We start from the raw sequence: 15,276 nt of genomic DNA, 5'->3' as shown, positions 1-15,276 counted from the left end.
CTGGCTTCTTCTTAGTTCTTTTTCTTTCATCATAGAAGAATTATATCCAGTCTGCTTCCATAAATCAGAAAGAGATATTTCTTTAAAGAAAGCTCCTTGTATATCTCTGACTGATGCAGAAAAATCTCCAGATGCAGCTATCTAAAAAGAGGACCAGATAAATACATGGCTTTTCAGAACTGATGCTTAGATTTACAGGATTTGCCCTTCTTTATATTCTGTGTTATATTACTCTTTAAGAGGATAAAAGAAAAACATGTCAGTATTAAAAATGCCACAAGACTAAGCAAGAGATAGCCTTCAAAATATATTTGGTGTTCAGAAAAAAACCACTGGAAATATTAACCATTGAGCTAAAACACACACCTCAGTGACAGCATTATAAATCATGCTCTGTATATCTGGTTATTGTGCTCTTGTGTAGTGAGAACCTGCTACAGACTTGAGTTTATAATCACCTTTCTGAGGATCCCTTGCTGTTGTGCTGGCAATAGGTCAGATAAATATTGGGATGTTGTGCCTCGAATAAGCTGAGAAAGCTCCTTTGGGTTCATGCTGTAGAATGCCTGGGTGCTAATGCCAGTTACCAGTGAGCCCATTTGACTGACATTATAAGATGATAAAACCTGCAGAAGTAACAGCACAAACAAAGTTTCCTGCCTTGTGAACCTCAGAGAAATTTAAAAGCAAAAGTTAATAAATCAAAACTATTATTACTGAATATTTAGTACATTTCTTCCCTGGGGAGGCACTTTCCTCAGATTTACTTCAGTTCACACAAAACTGTCCAGGGAACAACTGCAACAGTTTTCTCAGATGCTCCTTTTTTTGAAACTTCAGAGAGAACTCTGATTCCTTCCATCACAGTATACTTGCATATATAGTCTGAGATCTCTGTTCATGCAAGTTCTGCCTAGGGCAGTAATATTGACAAAATAATATATACAACTGCTAAATAGTCATTCTCTCTATTATCCAGGATTTACTTTGGGAGGTAAAGTTTTGGATATTTTTATTTGATTTAAACAAAATTTGCAGACCACTAAAAGTACAAATGAGAAATTTTGTACTAAACTTCTCAAAATCTAAAGTTATCACTAAGAAAAATCAATTTAGCTTTTAAAAATAGAAGGTAAAGTTGTTATCCGAGGTACCTTTTCATAAGAGAGGTATTTACTGGATAAAATCATAACTTGATTTTTTGCCCACCCAGAGACTTGGTTTAATGTTGCAATAGCATTATGCACTGCTTCAGGTGACAAAGATTCCAGCTGACTTGAAGTTAGTCCAACTACAGCATCTGACAGAGATCCAAGGATATCATCCAATGTTTGGTTTTGCATGGCAGTGTTCAGGAGTTGATATTTGAGCTAAAGTAAATTTCAAAGCAGATGGGAGACAAAAGTTTGTCAGGAACCAATTTCCATTATCACTCAAAACTTCAGCTGGCACAGGCACTGGCAACCATTCAGTGACCACACACTTCACAAAAATTGAAAAACAGAACCACAGTTGTCAAAGGAATATGGAATGAGAGGAAACAGAACAAGGAAAGAATGAGCACTCTACAAAACCAAAAATGGGCTTTTACTCTTTGCATTATATCATTAAGAATTATTTCCACTTATTTCTCAGACCTCAGTAATTTTTCACTCTTTCCTGAGCAAATTCAAGAACAAAGCCCCTCTTCTCCTGTTTTCAGGATTGGGTTAGGCAAGAAGAACAAACATTGTACCCACCTTCTGAACCTCAGCCTGGAAATCTCTCAATTGATTGCATTTTATCATTTGATGAAGTAAAGCTCGGGCCACAGCTGCATCCATCTGTTCCATCTCATCATAAAAGCAAACCAATAAACCTAGCCTATGTGAAACAAAATATATTATCTAAATTCTGATATAAAAGTGTCATTCTCAGAAAACTGATAGGCAGTATGGTATACCCTGCTTGTGCTCAAAGCTTGAGTAATTTGTATGTCACTAATGCCTTAAACTGCTATCTTTAAAACTCCACATGGCCTGAAACCGGGGTATCAGACATATTCACTGTTCTCTGTATTCAGCTGAACTCCAGATTGCTTGAGTTGTCAAAAATTTAACTTTCTTGGTTCCATTTGTCTATGGTTGGATTCTTCTGGATTATGACTCCACCCCCTTGGCAGGATTTGCAGTATTATTTCTGTTTTAAAAGGATGGAGGACTAAGGAAGTCTCCAGAAGTGGCTTGCTGAGTTCTTATCTGGAATGATTGGATGTTTTCAACTCTAAACCCTGCTTGGATTCCACATGTAACAGAACTCATTCATGTGTCAGAACAACAACTAAAGCATTAGCCTCCTTATCACTTAGGTTTAAACAAAGTCTGCTGCACTTCACCTCAGGCATATGACTGTCTGATGGATGGAGACCTGACCAATTCAACACTGGCAAGGAGAAAACCTGCTAAAGCTCACTGTGTTTGCTGCTGCAGCACAGCATCTTGCAAGGCAGTGTTGTGAACCACATGTGGAGCTCGTTTTCCTCCACAGTACCCATCTTGTAACATAAGTTAGCATTTCCAACCTCTGTAAAGAGCAACCATAACCATAATTGTTGCAGAGAAGTAGTCATAACACCAAGGATGTGTGCCTGCTGTAGTGGCCTTCTGACTTAGACCTTGTGCTTATTTGCTGCCATTGCCTGCAGCCCTGCAAAGGAGGTCTGAGCTGTGCATTGTCCTCTCTGGACTTTAAATTTCATAGTGATGGTGACAAATTTTTTGTAGGAGCCTGAGACAATCCCCCTGTCACTGTAAACAACTAACCTTTGCTTTCATAAGTTACACAGGAACCTACAAAGCCCAGCTTTCCTACTACAGTCTCTGGTTTTCAGCAGTTCAGTGAGGCAGAGTGGAGGCAATACTGTTTAGATGTGAACTTAATCAAGAGCAGATAATATTGTGTCACTCTCATAAACAGCAGAATCCTGCAGTGCAGGAAGGCTTAGCTTTCAGTCCCTTAACAACAACCTGCTTGGTAATATAACAAAATACTGCTTCAGCAGCCCATTTGGACTTATGGGACACCATCAAGCTAATATACAAATAAAAGAAACATCCTTAACTGCATTTTTATAACAAATAATTGGCTTCTGATGCATTATTGCATAGCCACAAAGAGCCCTTCATCTCTGCTGGGATTAGCAGCAATGAATAAATGCACTTAAAAGTGCATTTAGATCATCATTATGCTTAAAATGAGTAACATAAAATTAGTGTGTTGTAAAGACTGAATACCAAGGATTATGGAGCATGACATTTCTCTCATGTGAGAATGTGGCACCTCTCATAAGTGGTAAAATGACTTTTAAGATTTCTGACATTGAAATCTACAGTGTGGGCACAATTCTTCTCTTACATCCCCAACAATCAGCAATACTTCATGAAAGTAATGACAGGAGCTCTGAAGCCATAAAGCATATTAGTTTAAAATTCCAAGGTATCCCCCAAGGAGACTACAAATTACTTCAGGCATTGGTGTCTTGGGACTAAACACATCCATTTATCCAAAAGTGTAAATGTAAATGTGGAGTACAACACTTTCTCAAAGGTAGCTCACATACTGCATATTTATGAGTAAAAGCAGTTTACTTTGGGGTTTTTTGACTGTAATTAAGTTCAGTAAGTAAGTTCAGTGCTGATTTGATAGCCCTGAGAATGCAGTTTCCTGCTCACACACCTTACAGTCAAGAGTGTTTAATCTGGTTCATCTCTGTCCTGCAGGACATGAAGGGTCAACAGCAGAACAGGCTTTACACTTCTTCTCTGTGACCTCTTCTGTGACACCCATGTGAAAAAAGAAAACCAAAATGGCTTGCAGTCCTGGCTGGGATGAGCCAAGATTCCTCCCTTCAGCCTTAACACAGCTTTCACAAAACACAAGATCATCTTCTGTGGTTCAAACAGCCCAGGCAACCCATGTCCTGACAAAGCATCAGCTAATTAGGGACACATCCAAAAATTAATAAAGTATCAGTTCTTCACTACTGCTAACCAGGGCTGGATTTCAGCTGGAAGGAAAAAGCTATCAAGAATTTCATCAGCTACTTAATGTGGTTCTTTTCTCCTTATTTATTTGTTCTCTCTCTTCACAACCATGAAAGACAATGGAAAACATTCTTGCCTGTAGATAGTTGAAGTGTTTCTCATATCAAATCCTGATGACTTTATTCTTTCCAGGAAAGCCTGTGCAAGCTCTGGTGTGATATCATACACTGTGTCCAACTGCTTTGTTGCATTGTCGTAGCTAATGAACACTCTTATCTGACCAGTATAAACAAAATCATGTGTCAGGTTTATGAAATAATTAAATCCAGTAAATCACTCTGAATTAGTTGACTCCATGTATGTTTTAGAGAATGGAAGAAGACAGATTTGGATAACATGGTATTTTTGAAAGCAAAGCTGACTGACCAGCTCTGTCAAATTGCCAAATATTTTGAGTCTTCTATCATATGTACCTAGTACAAGTCAGAGAAGTGTGACACAGATTAATAAGTACATACTAATGACAGGTACTTTCAAATTCCATGAAGAGAATATTTGGTTGACAATAGATTTGGATTCACTTTATATCTAAGTAATTAAAAGACAAACCTCTATTTCACATTTAGGTTTGCATTTGTGTTCACATTGTTTGTAGCTGACATCATTTGACAATGATATATTAAAGCACAGCTTTATACTTACTTCACTGAGACTAATTTTCATAATTTCTTCTAAAGGGAGATGGACCATGTATCTTCCCAAACTCCACAAATTTTCTGCACTGACCCAAGAAGTTGATTCACTGAACTCTGTTTTGTCCAAATAAATACTCATTATAACCTTTAAAAAGTAATTATTTTTCAAATATGTTGTACTCATTATAGTGTTATTGGTAAATAAAAAAAATACATCTGCAAATCAGAAAAATCCCTACCAGAGAGAGTGAAGTTCCCTCCATAAGCTAGATATTAGCACCCATTTTTATGAGCCCATACATTTTTTTAATCAAAATCAAATAGTGATTCAAATGATCTAAGCTCCTTAACTGAGACAAGATGATGCTCCCAGCAGACCTGTCTGTCAGGCCTCCTGTTTTTTTAAGTGCTATTACCTTACATTACCTGGAATATGAAGTGAGTTGAAAGATACCATAGAGCAGTTGAACAAAAACTATCAGAACATTAAGGATGTTGACTGGCCTTTAGTGGAACAGATTTGTAGTTATAGACCATAGTGGTCATGATCCCCTAATTTACTAATTTACTAATGTGTCAGACACAACCCAACATGTGTGATGCTGTGGGATTTTCCCAGGGTTGCTGAGTATTATCAGACAGGTTCTGCATTTTTGCTTCCCCAGTAATGCACTGGCAGTAACACCACCTCATCACAGCATCATGAACTTCCTCTCTGTGACTTAATGGGTTATTCAAATATTTTGTATTGGCAGAAGTCCCAGGAGCCAAATTTTGCTCCACTGAAGCACACAGGCATCGTGCCTTTGATTTCCAGGAAAAGAGAAAGACAATGGACATCTAAAAAAATCTGGAGTGCCCCCACAATGGTACTGCAGGGATGTTCAGTGAAACCCAAACACTGGGTCTGATATGTCAGTGTCATTGCTGCTTAACAGCCCCCTTGTGGAGCCTGTTCTGCACTGTTCCAGCTGTGGCACATCTGCTCAGGACACATTATTACAAGGCAAACAGATATGGTAAAATGCATAAAATCAAAATTAATTAAATTTGGTTTATCTTGTCCCTTTTCTGATTGAGTCAGTCCCACGTGCAGTAGAACTTCTACAATATCCTGCATTTATTTTGAATTTTTAAACAGTGCACTGGCCAATTTATCCCAACTGATCTATTTTTCAATTCTGAACTGGAGATCAGAAGTGAACAACACACCTGTGCAGAGTATCTGACACTTGTACCCTATTTAAAAAAGGAATTATTTTATTATTTAAAGAAAAAAGGAATTGAGGCCAGAGACTCTGTATAGATCAGTGCAGAAGAGATGAAGTGCAAGCATCTTTGGGGAACTATTTACTGTGAATAATAAATATGTTCATTGTATTCTAGAGGAAAGTATTCAAGGCATCTACTCTAACACAGATCTGTGTTAAACTTAGGAAACAATACAATGGATTGGTCTTCTGCGGGCTGTTAGAAAGCAAGAGGAAAATACTTTGTACACAACATACCACTCATGTTACAGGATTTTTGTAGAATCTGCTTCATCCAACCATACAGAGCTCGCTGTGTATTTGCTGAGGTTTTGTCATAGAGATCCTTGAATACTGCTGATCTAAATGACATAAGGACATGTTAGTTCACTATTTTTTTCAAGTAACACATGCAGACAAGTGTTTTTAGAAACACTAACACATAAGCTGAAAGCTGTATCTGGAAAAAAGACTGAGACCATATAGTAATTTCTTTTAAAATAGTCAGCAAATGGTACATAGTATTAGTTGTGTGTGGAAAATAAATGACTTACAAGTTTCTGAAAGCATCCTCCTGCAGAATGTTTGGGAGGCTCTCAATGACATCAGGTTGGAGATAGTTCACTGCTGACATACGTAAAATCTGGCTTAGGATATCCACACAGTCCAAAGCACTCAGGGCCAGAAAACATTTATCCAGTGTTATAAGGAACAAGGTCCTATTTACTCCTGGGCTTTGAAAAATTCTCTCTCTAGTCTTGCCCCAGTCAAGAATAGTAGTTCCAATTTCCTGCAAGAAACAAAGGGTTAAAAGATGCATCCAAAAAAAAAAAAAAAAAAGTGCTGTTCTCATGAAAAATAGCTGCAAGACTTCTGGTTGCACTACTTCAGCTAATTCCTTTCTGGCATTGGCCAGAGACCAGCTTGACTCTTTTGACAAAATCAGACTGAAAACCAGAAAAATAATACAAATAGCTGCTGAAGTTACAGTGTGTGCTTTCATGAAAGAATTAAGTTACTTGAAAAATGAAAGCATATTGGATTTGAATGGGTATTATTTCACACATACTTTAATACGCAGACACCTCTAGAACAGGCATTTTCCCATACAGCATTTCTTGCAGTAAATCTGCTCCAGAAGCTGGGGCACAGCATACAGGGAATAAGGACAGGGAACAAAGTTCTCCTGGTTAGGACTGGATTATTTGGTTGCTTTGTCTCAAGTGTGGACACAACTAGGTCGACATGTCCTGTTCAGAACTGATTGTCCAGGCCCTGGAAAACTGGGTATACTGCTTGAGAAGACAAAAATTTTCAATTTATTGAAATGGCTTCTGCTCTACTGGTCTGGCTTCCAGTGTGTTCTGCAAACCTGTTCTGCGTGCTTTGGCAGCAGGAGCTGCACCACCATTGTTTGAATAGTGGATTATCCAGTGTTTGTTTTGGGCAGTCACCTCCTGCACTTGGGGAAAGGCTCTCCCTTTCTCCCAGATTAATCTCCACCCCCTCAGTGACACCCATGATGGAAGCCTTTTGTCCCAGCAGGGAAGGTGCCAAGTGCTCTCATACCTCGGGCTGAGATCCCACCCCTGCACTGGAGACCTCCTCTGCAGGGGAGAACCTCCCTGCGTGGCACTCACTGACTTGTAGTGAGACTTTCAAGATGGGTCACACAGGGAACACACCACAGAGACAAATACTGTTATGCTGTCTCCCCTCCAAACTACCTAACAATTTGCTTGCATGGTCCAGTAACTAATTAACAAGGTAATTTCACCTTCTTTAGGCACTTTGGCTTTCTTTCTAGCCACTCCAGAGAAGCAGATACTCCCTGAGAACAACTGGTCCTACATACCATAGATATTTGCATAGGAAGGTAAAACATCCTCTGGAGATGCATTTCTCTCATTGACTACAGAGAAAATCCAGACAACTGACTTGTCACAAAACTTTCAGACAAGAATTAAATGAAAGAAGTCCAACCTCAGGAGAGGTGCTTCTGAAATATAATCCAAGCCAGCTAAGCAACTGCATGGGATGCACTGTGGGACCCCTAGTATGGTCTTTTCCCATTTGTTGAAACCCTGACAGCAGCTTTTATTCTACATGAGTGTAAAGTGACTTACAAGATGGTCCTTTCTGCTCTTGAAGAGATACTTCATTGCAGTTTGGAACTGCTGCTGATCAAGCTGTTGAAATTCGGACAGTAGTTGCCTGGGCTGGTATAAAAGGTTCTTCAGGTAATTTTTTATGGACATCTGAGGTATAGAAAAATACATGTAATACAGATAAAACTCATACTATTGTAATGGGGGCAACTTTTGCTCCCTGAAAATCTCTGCTTAAGGAGAGATAAGTGCTTAGCTTCTATATTACCTGTGTTGTCAAAGTCTAGAATAACTATACTCAACACAAACTGTGAACAGAAATAGTCTAAATGTAATTCTGAAAGACAGTATTTTTTAAATCCTGTTCTTGGCTTCATGACTCCTCTCCAGTGAGCCCAAACTAAGAATGCCTCAGTTTCTCCCTTCATAAAACAAGAGTAATAAAGCTTTTCTGCTTCAGACAGCAGAGCTGTGAAAATTAACCTTTTAAAGAGCTCAGAAAAATCAAGTAGTGTGTGCAATTAGGTGGGAGGAAAAGTCTGTACCAGGTCACGGAGCAAAAATACTCTCCCTTACATCAAACTGCATTATTAGTTAGCAATCTCATGCCTGTTTTGAAAATCTAAGGGGAATTATAACATTGGAACAGAAAGCGTTGTGAGACTCATTAGCACCAGACTGGAGTAAAATCCCTGCTAATTCCTGACAGAACTATTCCAGAATTGGTTTGGAATTTGAGTTCAAACTGTTCTTTGTTGTCACTGCCACCAACAAATACTAACATAGTGAGGTCCTTGCTGTCTAGGGAGTCCAGGTGTGATTAGTCTTAAACTGCTATTAAATAAAATCAAATGGGAAGTGGCTGTGTTAGTCTTCTGTAGGTTTGGATGAGCTATGACAGTGAAATAGGGCTTGGAAAAAGGTTTGAGTGCTGTGGAGAGGCATGGCCATGGGCTTTTGTGAATGCCTGAGGTTCAGAGATTGCACATTTTGATGCTTTTCAGAGTGTGTGAAGCGAGGACAGAATGGGTCAGATTTTCATTAACATGCTACATCTCCACTTAAACCAGCTAATAACTAATGATAATGACCAGGGATAAAGAACAATAACCTTTTCCTTTGTTACTCCCACATTGACAATTTACAAAAGAGGTCAGAGCTGCATTAAAAGATGGATGAATTTTGTAGGATGCTCTGGAGCCTCTCATGCTATCAGAAGCAGTGCAGGCACAGCCATGGTAAAAGTCTAGAAGAAACTTGCCATTCTGAGAAGAAATACACAGACTGATGTGTATACACTCAATTCAGAAACAATCACTGTGCCTGAAAACTCCCAATATCTGCTTTCCAGCAGAGGAGAAACAAGATCTTTCTTACTATTTCTGCCTCGCATTCTGCTGCAGTCTTAGGGAAAAAACAGGAACCAAAACCCTATTCCTACTTACTACTTATCTGCTGCACTATGGATCTGATAGTTACCTCTATTATCAACAACTTAATTTTAGCTATAGAGATAGGCTCCTTTTTTCATTTTACTTCGTTTTTTTTAAGTAAGAATTTTCATGCATTTTAAATGGCACAAACCTGTAGGCTGCTAAGAGTAAACATAACTTCCTGGGCATGAAAATATGCCATGACTTTTGGAAGCATATCTGCTGTCCAGACATCAGAACTGTAACAGAAAACAGGACCAAAAATGCCAGCAAAAGAATATAACATGTAAAATAGCAGATTAAAAGACAAAACAAGAATGAGAAAAGCAAACTGTTACTAACACTTTAGTGGCATGAGTATTGGGGCTTTTTGGCCTAGCAAGAATAGCAGATACAATGAAACTGTGTAGTTCAATGAAGAACTGAGTTAATTATTTACAGGTTGTTTAATCCAACTTCACAGCCACCCACAGTAATCACCATTTTCTAAGATGTTGCCACGAATACCATCTCCAGGCATGCTTTGCTGGGGTTAATCTGGAGCTATAGGTGTGCTTCCTGGAACTCCATTATCCCTGTTCTGATCTGCTTGTAAAAAGAAGCACAGTGACTAATGTCTGCTGCCCTTCCCTCAGCTGGGTCATTAATTGCAGTCTTCTTTACACAGCCACTGATTTTCTCAAACTATGTAGGAGTGGAATTGACTTTGAGGCTTATATTGCTCTTTCAAATTTAAAAAAAATAGCAAATAATCAAAAGTTGCCAGTATCTGGAGGAAGTGGGATGGATAGAGGATGGAGGGGGACCGAAAGAGGAAGATGGGACAGCACTTAATTTCCTTCAGAAGTCATTCTGAAGCATATGAACAAAGTTAATTATCACAACTTTTGAATACTATGGCAGGTGTTTATTCTTCGTGTCATTCTATGCATGGTTTTTGCTTTATCATGAAAAATAGCTTCTTCCCTGTTAAGAAGAAATAATCCTCCCAGGAGATCTAAATCAACGTAATCATATGTGCCAATTTAATTCTATCCACAATGTTCCAGTTTCTGTGGAAATGAAACAGATCATATCTGAAGTGGAAGACAACACCAAAAAAACAAGATGGTGAAAGTAATACATTACCTCTGAAAATGAAGTATATCAAGGAGGGCTACACAAAAAAATGGAACATAAAAAATTATGGTGAGATATTTTAAAAATTCCTCTTAGAAGCACAAGTGCTTAATTAATTAATACTTAATGATATAATTATTAAATTATTAATTAATAACAATTTTGTACATTACCATTCAGATATTTTCCAGCTATTACTTCCTCCTAAGGAAAAATGATAAATGTATGTAATAAATTGTTATTTTTTTATTATAATATAAAATGTTAGTAGAGAGATCAAACAAAAATACTAACCACAGCCTTGTGTAATAATGGAGGCAAATCTGTAAAAGATTATCCTGTTACTAAAAGTTGATTTAATGTTTTACTATTCAACTGTTACACAAAAATACATGTACTCTATTCAGTGAAACTATATATACATGCATATAACTTACTTACATGCGTTAGTGCAGCTTTGATTAAATAAATTTACAGAAAAGCAGTGAAAATAAAAGGCTATTAAATAAGAAGAAATCTTGGTTAAATTACTTTCTGGCATAGCTCCATGAAGTCAAGAGAGCAGAGAATATGGTCCTAGTTACTGAACAGTACTACATCTGTTTTACTACACATAGCTTTTCCATCCATGTAAAATACATCACTCATACAGGAGTTCAGGTCTTACCTTCAGAGTTCTGACTGTGTGTAATCTCAGCATGATTCATTGATATCAATAAGAAACAAATCTTCAAAAGTCTGGACATTTCTTCTACTGTTTATTAGAATCAAAAGATACTTGGATTGAAAAGGAAAATAAAAATAACAGAGTCAAAAGGCAATACTAACCCAACACTTTGCTAAGTATAAATCAGAGACAGCTAAGCTACAGAGTACATAGACATCAGAATAATCTAAAAGTGCTTGCTCCCAAATTTCTAATTCAGATCTTTTTTGGGGACAGAGATATATCCTATGCAAATACAAGACCTCCAAGTGTGCACATGCAGCCACATTTATTTTCCTTTTACCAAGCAGCGCTTTTAATTTTCTTCCTAGTAGCACTGTTTACTTACTAAGCTACATTCCATCTAAATGAGACTTAAATGCACTTTTGTTAAAGCAAATTCTTTTAAAATCAGATAAAATAGAAATGAAATAAAGGGAATAAAAAAAGAAAATAGTAAAGAAGCTCCAAAAAAGCCCTAAGCTTTTCCTAGCATGTTAAGTTGCCCCCATGATTACTGCAGACAAGGTCTGGGACCCTCCACTTGCAGCTCTCTGAACTCAGACCGTGGGGAGGGCACAGCCCTCTTGGTTGCCCCATGTTGGTGCAGGGTGCTCCAGGCAGGGAGGGTCCAGGAGTTCTCCCTTCCCCTGCAGCTATCACTCTGCAAAAAGGAGGAAAATGTCCTCATGCCTTTCTGAAGCCGAGGGGAAGTGACACACCTGGGAAACGAAAACTGTTCCATTTCAATTGGATAGATCAAAGCTCTCATCCATGTACTCATGAACAGTGTACCATCAGTTTTTCACCATTGGCTAGGACATAAGTTTCTATGGAAATATGTGTTTCAATAGCTCTTGCTTTTTCATTCTTCTCTGTGCTATGTAGCACAAAGACCACTGAAAGAGAAAGCAGCTGAAAGGGCAGTAATGGGATACCAGGGTGTCGCTGATTCTCATCCAAAAAGACTGAGAGGCTCACAGCTGTCCTCTATGAAATGCATTTGTTGCTTTCAGTCTAGTTCCTGAAGTACAAAGATACACATTGCAATAACACAACAGGATAGAAAAGAAGCAGAGACTGGGCAGGTCTTGCTCCTGCAGGTGTTTCTGCAGCCATGTCCCCTCCACAGCTCTGAGGAGCACAAAGCTGCTGTAAACCCACATTGCACCAAGTTTATGGCAGAATTTTCTGCCTCTGCACCCTCAGCCCGACCCTCTGCCCAGCTGTGAGAGTCACTATCCCCACAGGTAAATCAATTCATTAATCTGAGATATTAGATGATGCCCTGCCCTACAGACTGCAGCTTCTTACACTGGGATTATCTGATGTTAACAAATGACAAGGATGGCCCCACCACCCAACTTCACTTTGACTCTGAGATGACTTTGTTAGATTTTCTCTCCCTTTCCTATATATCAAGGGTTTATCTGAAGCCACACGAAATTTCTGCATTTATTTTTGTTCCTAAATTTGGATCCATTCTTTTTTTTTTTTTTTAAAATGTTCTCTGCAATGGCTTGAGTTACAGATCTGAACATCTGATAAATACAAACACCTTTTTCAGCTTGTTTAATCTCATGTATCAGCAAAGTACTCTTATAAAGATGTCTTTCAACAGCCTCTAGCAATACTTCAGTCTATCACAAATATTAAATTCCAGCCTTGTACCAGGAGTGACTTAAACTGATAAATGATGAAAAATTTAAGCATTACATTTTAAACAAACTATTGCCTCTGTCCTGCTCTTGCACGCACTGTAACCCTTTTCAGCTGTTCTTTTGGGAGCACCACAGTACGTCTCTTATTCAGACATATCTGATTTCTTAAACAATGAACTTTCTTGTGTTTGATACTGTCTTTGCCCTATTAATTTTGCACTAAGGTTTGATTACTCTGCACAGCTTAAATCATGCTACTAATGTCAGTCCTGATTTGTTTATTCCAACTCATTCACTTTGATCAAGGAGTGTTACTTTAATTAAAGCATGCTAAATTAATATATAAGATTAAATGCTAAGGAAAGTGCTTTTTAGACTGATTAACCCAAGTGGACAAACACTGGGTGCAGAAAAAGTCTGCTGTGAAATAGCCTTTCCTGGTACAACAATCTGCAGGATGAAATAGTTCCTATTGCCAGTGAAACCAACTTGTTTGCAGAAGTTCACTCCAGCTTTTCGACAGCCCAAATCACCCCATGGGGACCTCTAGCAGATCCCATTCATCATTTCCTGAGAGATCATTCCTTGAATCCCAGCAACATAAGCTGTGATCAGATCTCCAAGATGTGACCTTTGCGGTAGGTACTCCGGTTATGACAGGCTCCCAGACTGCCTTCTCTTGCTTCCCAAGCAGCTGCTCTTCCATGTAAAAAAATCCTAGATGCTTTATCACTCCCTTTGATGCAGCCACTGCCTTATCTGAAGCTTGTTAACCAGAAAACTAACCTCAAAATCAGAGTCTTGTTGATAAGCCCTTGCATCAGCAGTGCCCATCCTTCCACTTCCAGCCAGGCTCTCACAGCTCTGAAAAAAATCCCTACATGCAGTGAAGTTCAGGGGAAAAGAGAGAGAGAAGGGAGAGCAAAAAGAGGAGATAGTGGGTTCTGGTGGAGCCAGGACCCCACGGCACTTTACCTGCCTCTGCTGTGTGTTCTCCTTCCCTGCACTCACAGACAACAAGCTGGGCGGCTCCAGGCAGGGACCCCGAGAGCAGGGGGCAGGGACTGGGGCCAGCACCGCCTCACAGCCTCAGGTGTCTGCCTGGCAGCACCCAGCCTCCTGCTAGAGGGGAGGGGAAAAGTCTCCTCTGCTGGGGGGGGGTCAGAGTGAGGGTCTCCCGTGGCAGGCTGAAGGGGATGTTTCCCCTCCCCGAGCTGCTTGGGGAACACACAGGGCCATGCAGGTGCCCCCCGGTGCGCTGCTCCTCCCACCCCCCCACCCAAGCAGGGGCAGGTGGCCCTGGACTCCTCAGAGCCAAATATGAACTGACTGTACCTGGGATCACCCAGCAAAAAGGAGCTGTGGATTCTGTGAGATGAAGTTGTTCCAACTTTGTCTTGAGAGTTTCCAGCTAAATCGTGCCCTTGCACAGCATCTTTTTCCTGCAATGCAACACCTTGACAGAACAGACAGGTTAGTTACTCTCCAGGGCACATTAGTGAGACCACTGAGGCATGACTTCCACACTGTCACCCACAGCAGGACAGGGGCAGGAGAGGGACAAGGCAGATTCCCCAATCCTGAGAGTACTTAATTTGGACATTGGACTTGCAACAAACATATGTCCCCTTGGATGACATCTTAAAGTATTTCAGGCAATTTAATCAGCCTCAGGACTAAAGAGTTTCTTTGAGCAGACATAGATTGCATACAAATGCATTCTCAAAGTGTGGGAAGACAAATCCTTTCCCTGGCACAGTAAGCCAGGCTACACCCCTTCCTTTGCAAGGAACTCTGATTTTAGAAGTATGGGTGTAGGTACAGTCCCTTGGGGCTACTCTTTACATTCAACAGGACAGAGCAGGCTTTTGACCCAGTTGAATGTCACCCCTTAGAATTTAAGCTTACTTTGTTCATAGCTTTTCCCTGTTGCTGGTCACATTTTCCTAAGTCTTTTAATTCCCCAACTCAGGTGTGAGAATACCTGGCTAAACAGAAGGAACAAACTAGGAAATCATAAGGAAAAAAACCCTACTATTATTTACATTGGACCTTCTGTCCCACACCCTCTCAAAGCTATTACAAACCAGTCATAAGGGACACGACTCAAAAATAGATGGGAATTAGAAAATTAAATAGATTAAATAGATGGGAAATGCATAGTCATGGATTTTTAACCTATAGGAGTAAAACACTTGAGTACCTTTGAAGGACTTTGTGTCAATATATATTTTATATTTGCTAAATGAAGCTAGATTCTTTACACATTAAGAAACACATTT

At 39.4% G+C, this 15,276-nt stretch overlaps 1 protein-coding gene across 1 annotated transcript in view; it reads right to left on the bottom strand.

Moving 5' to 3' along the window:
- OTOA (otoancorin) overlaps nucleotides 1-11,373 on the bottom strand; it is a 31,907-nt gene extending 20,534 nt beyond the window's left edge. Inside the window, exons 1-14 of the mRNA XM_008503114.2 lie at nucleotides 11,295-11,373; nucleotides 10,922-10,950; nucleotides 10,801-10,831; nucleotides 10,637-10,664; nucleotides 9,660-9,747; nucleotides 8,094-8,225; nucleotides 6,522-6,757; nucleotides 6,226-6,329; nucleotides 4,725-4,831; nucleotides 4,159-4,298; nucleotides 1,740-1,863; nucleotides 1,155-1,370; nucleotides 459-626; nucleotides 1-141 (exon numbers count right to left, since the gene is read on the bottom strand). Coding sequence (XP_008501336.2) covers nucleotides 1-141; nucleotides 459-626; nucleotides 1,155-1,370; nucleotides 1,740-1,863; nucleotides 4,159-4,298; nucleotides 4,725-4,831; nucleotides 6,226-6,329; nucleotides 6,522-6,757; nucleotides 8,094-8,225; nucleotides 9,660-9,747; nucleotides 10,637-10,664; nucleotides 10,801-10,831; nucleotides 10,922-10,950; nucleotides 11,295-11,373 — 1,623 coding nt within the window. The remainder of the gene's footprint in view (nucleotides 142-458; nucleotides 627-1,154; nucleotides 1,371-1,739; nucleotides 1,864-4,158; nucleotides 4,299-4,724; nucleotides 4,832-6,225; nucleotides 6,330-6,521; nucleotides 6,758-8,093; nucleotides 8,226-9,659; nucleotides 9,748-10,636; nucleotides 10,665-10,800; nucleotides 10,832-10,921; nucleotides 10,951-11,294) is intronic.
- Between the last annotated feature and the right edge of the window lie 3,903 nt (nucleotides 11,374-15,276).

The sequence above is a fragment of the Calypte anna genome, chromosome 14 (genome assembly GCF_003957555.1).
Source record: "Calypte anna isolate BGI_N300 chromosome 14, bCalAnn1_v1.p, whole genome shotgun sequence".
NCBI lineage: Eukaryota > Metazoa > Chordata > Aves > Apodiformes > Trochilidae > Calypte > Calypte anna.
The sequence above is the reverse complement of the archived record's forward strand: the minus strand, read 5'-3'. Positions and strand labels throughout refer to the sequence as shown.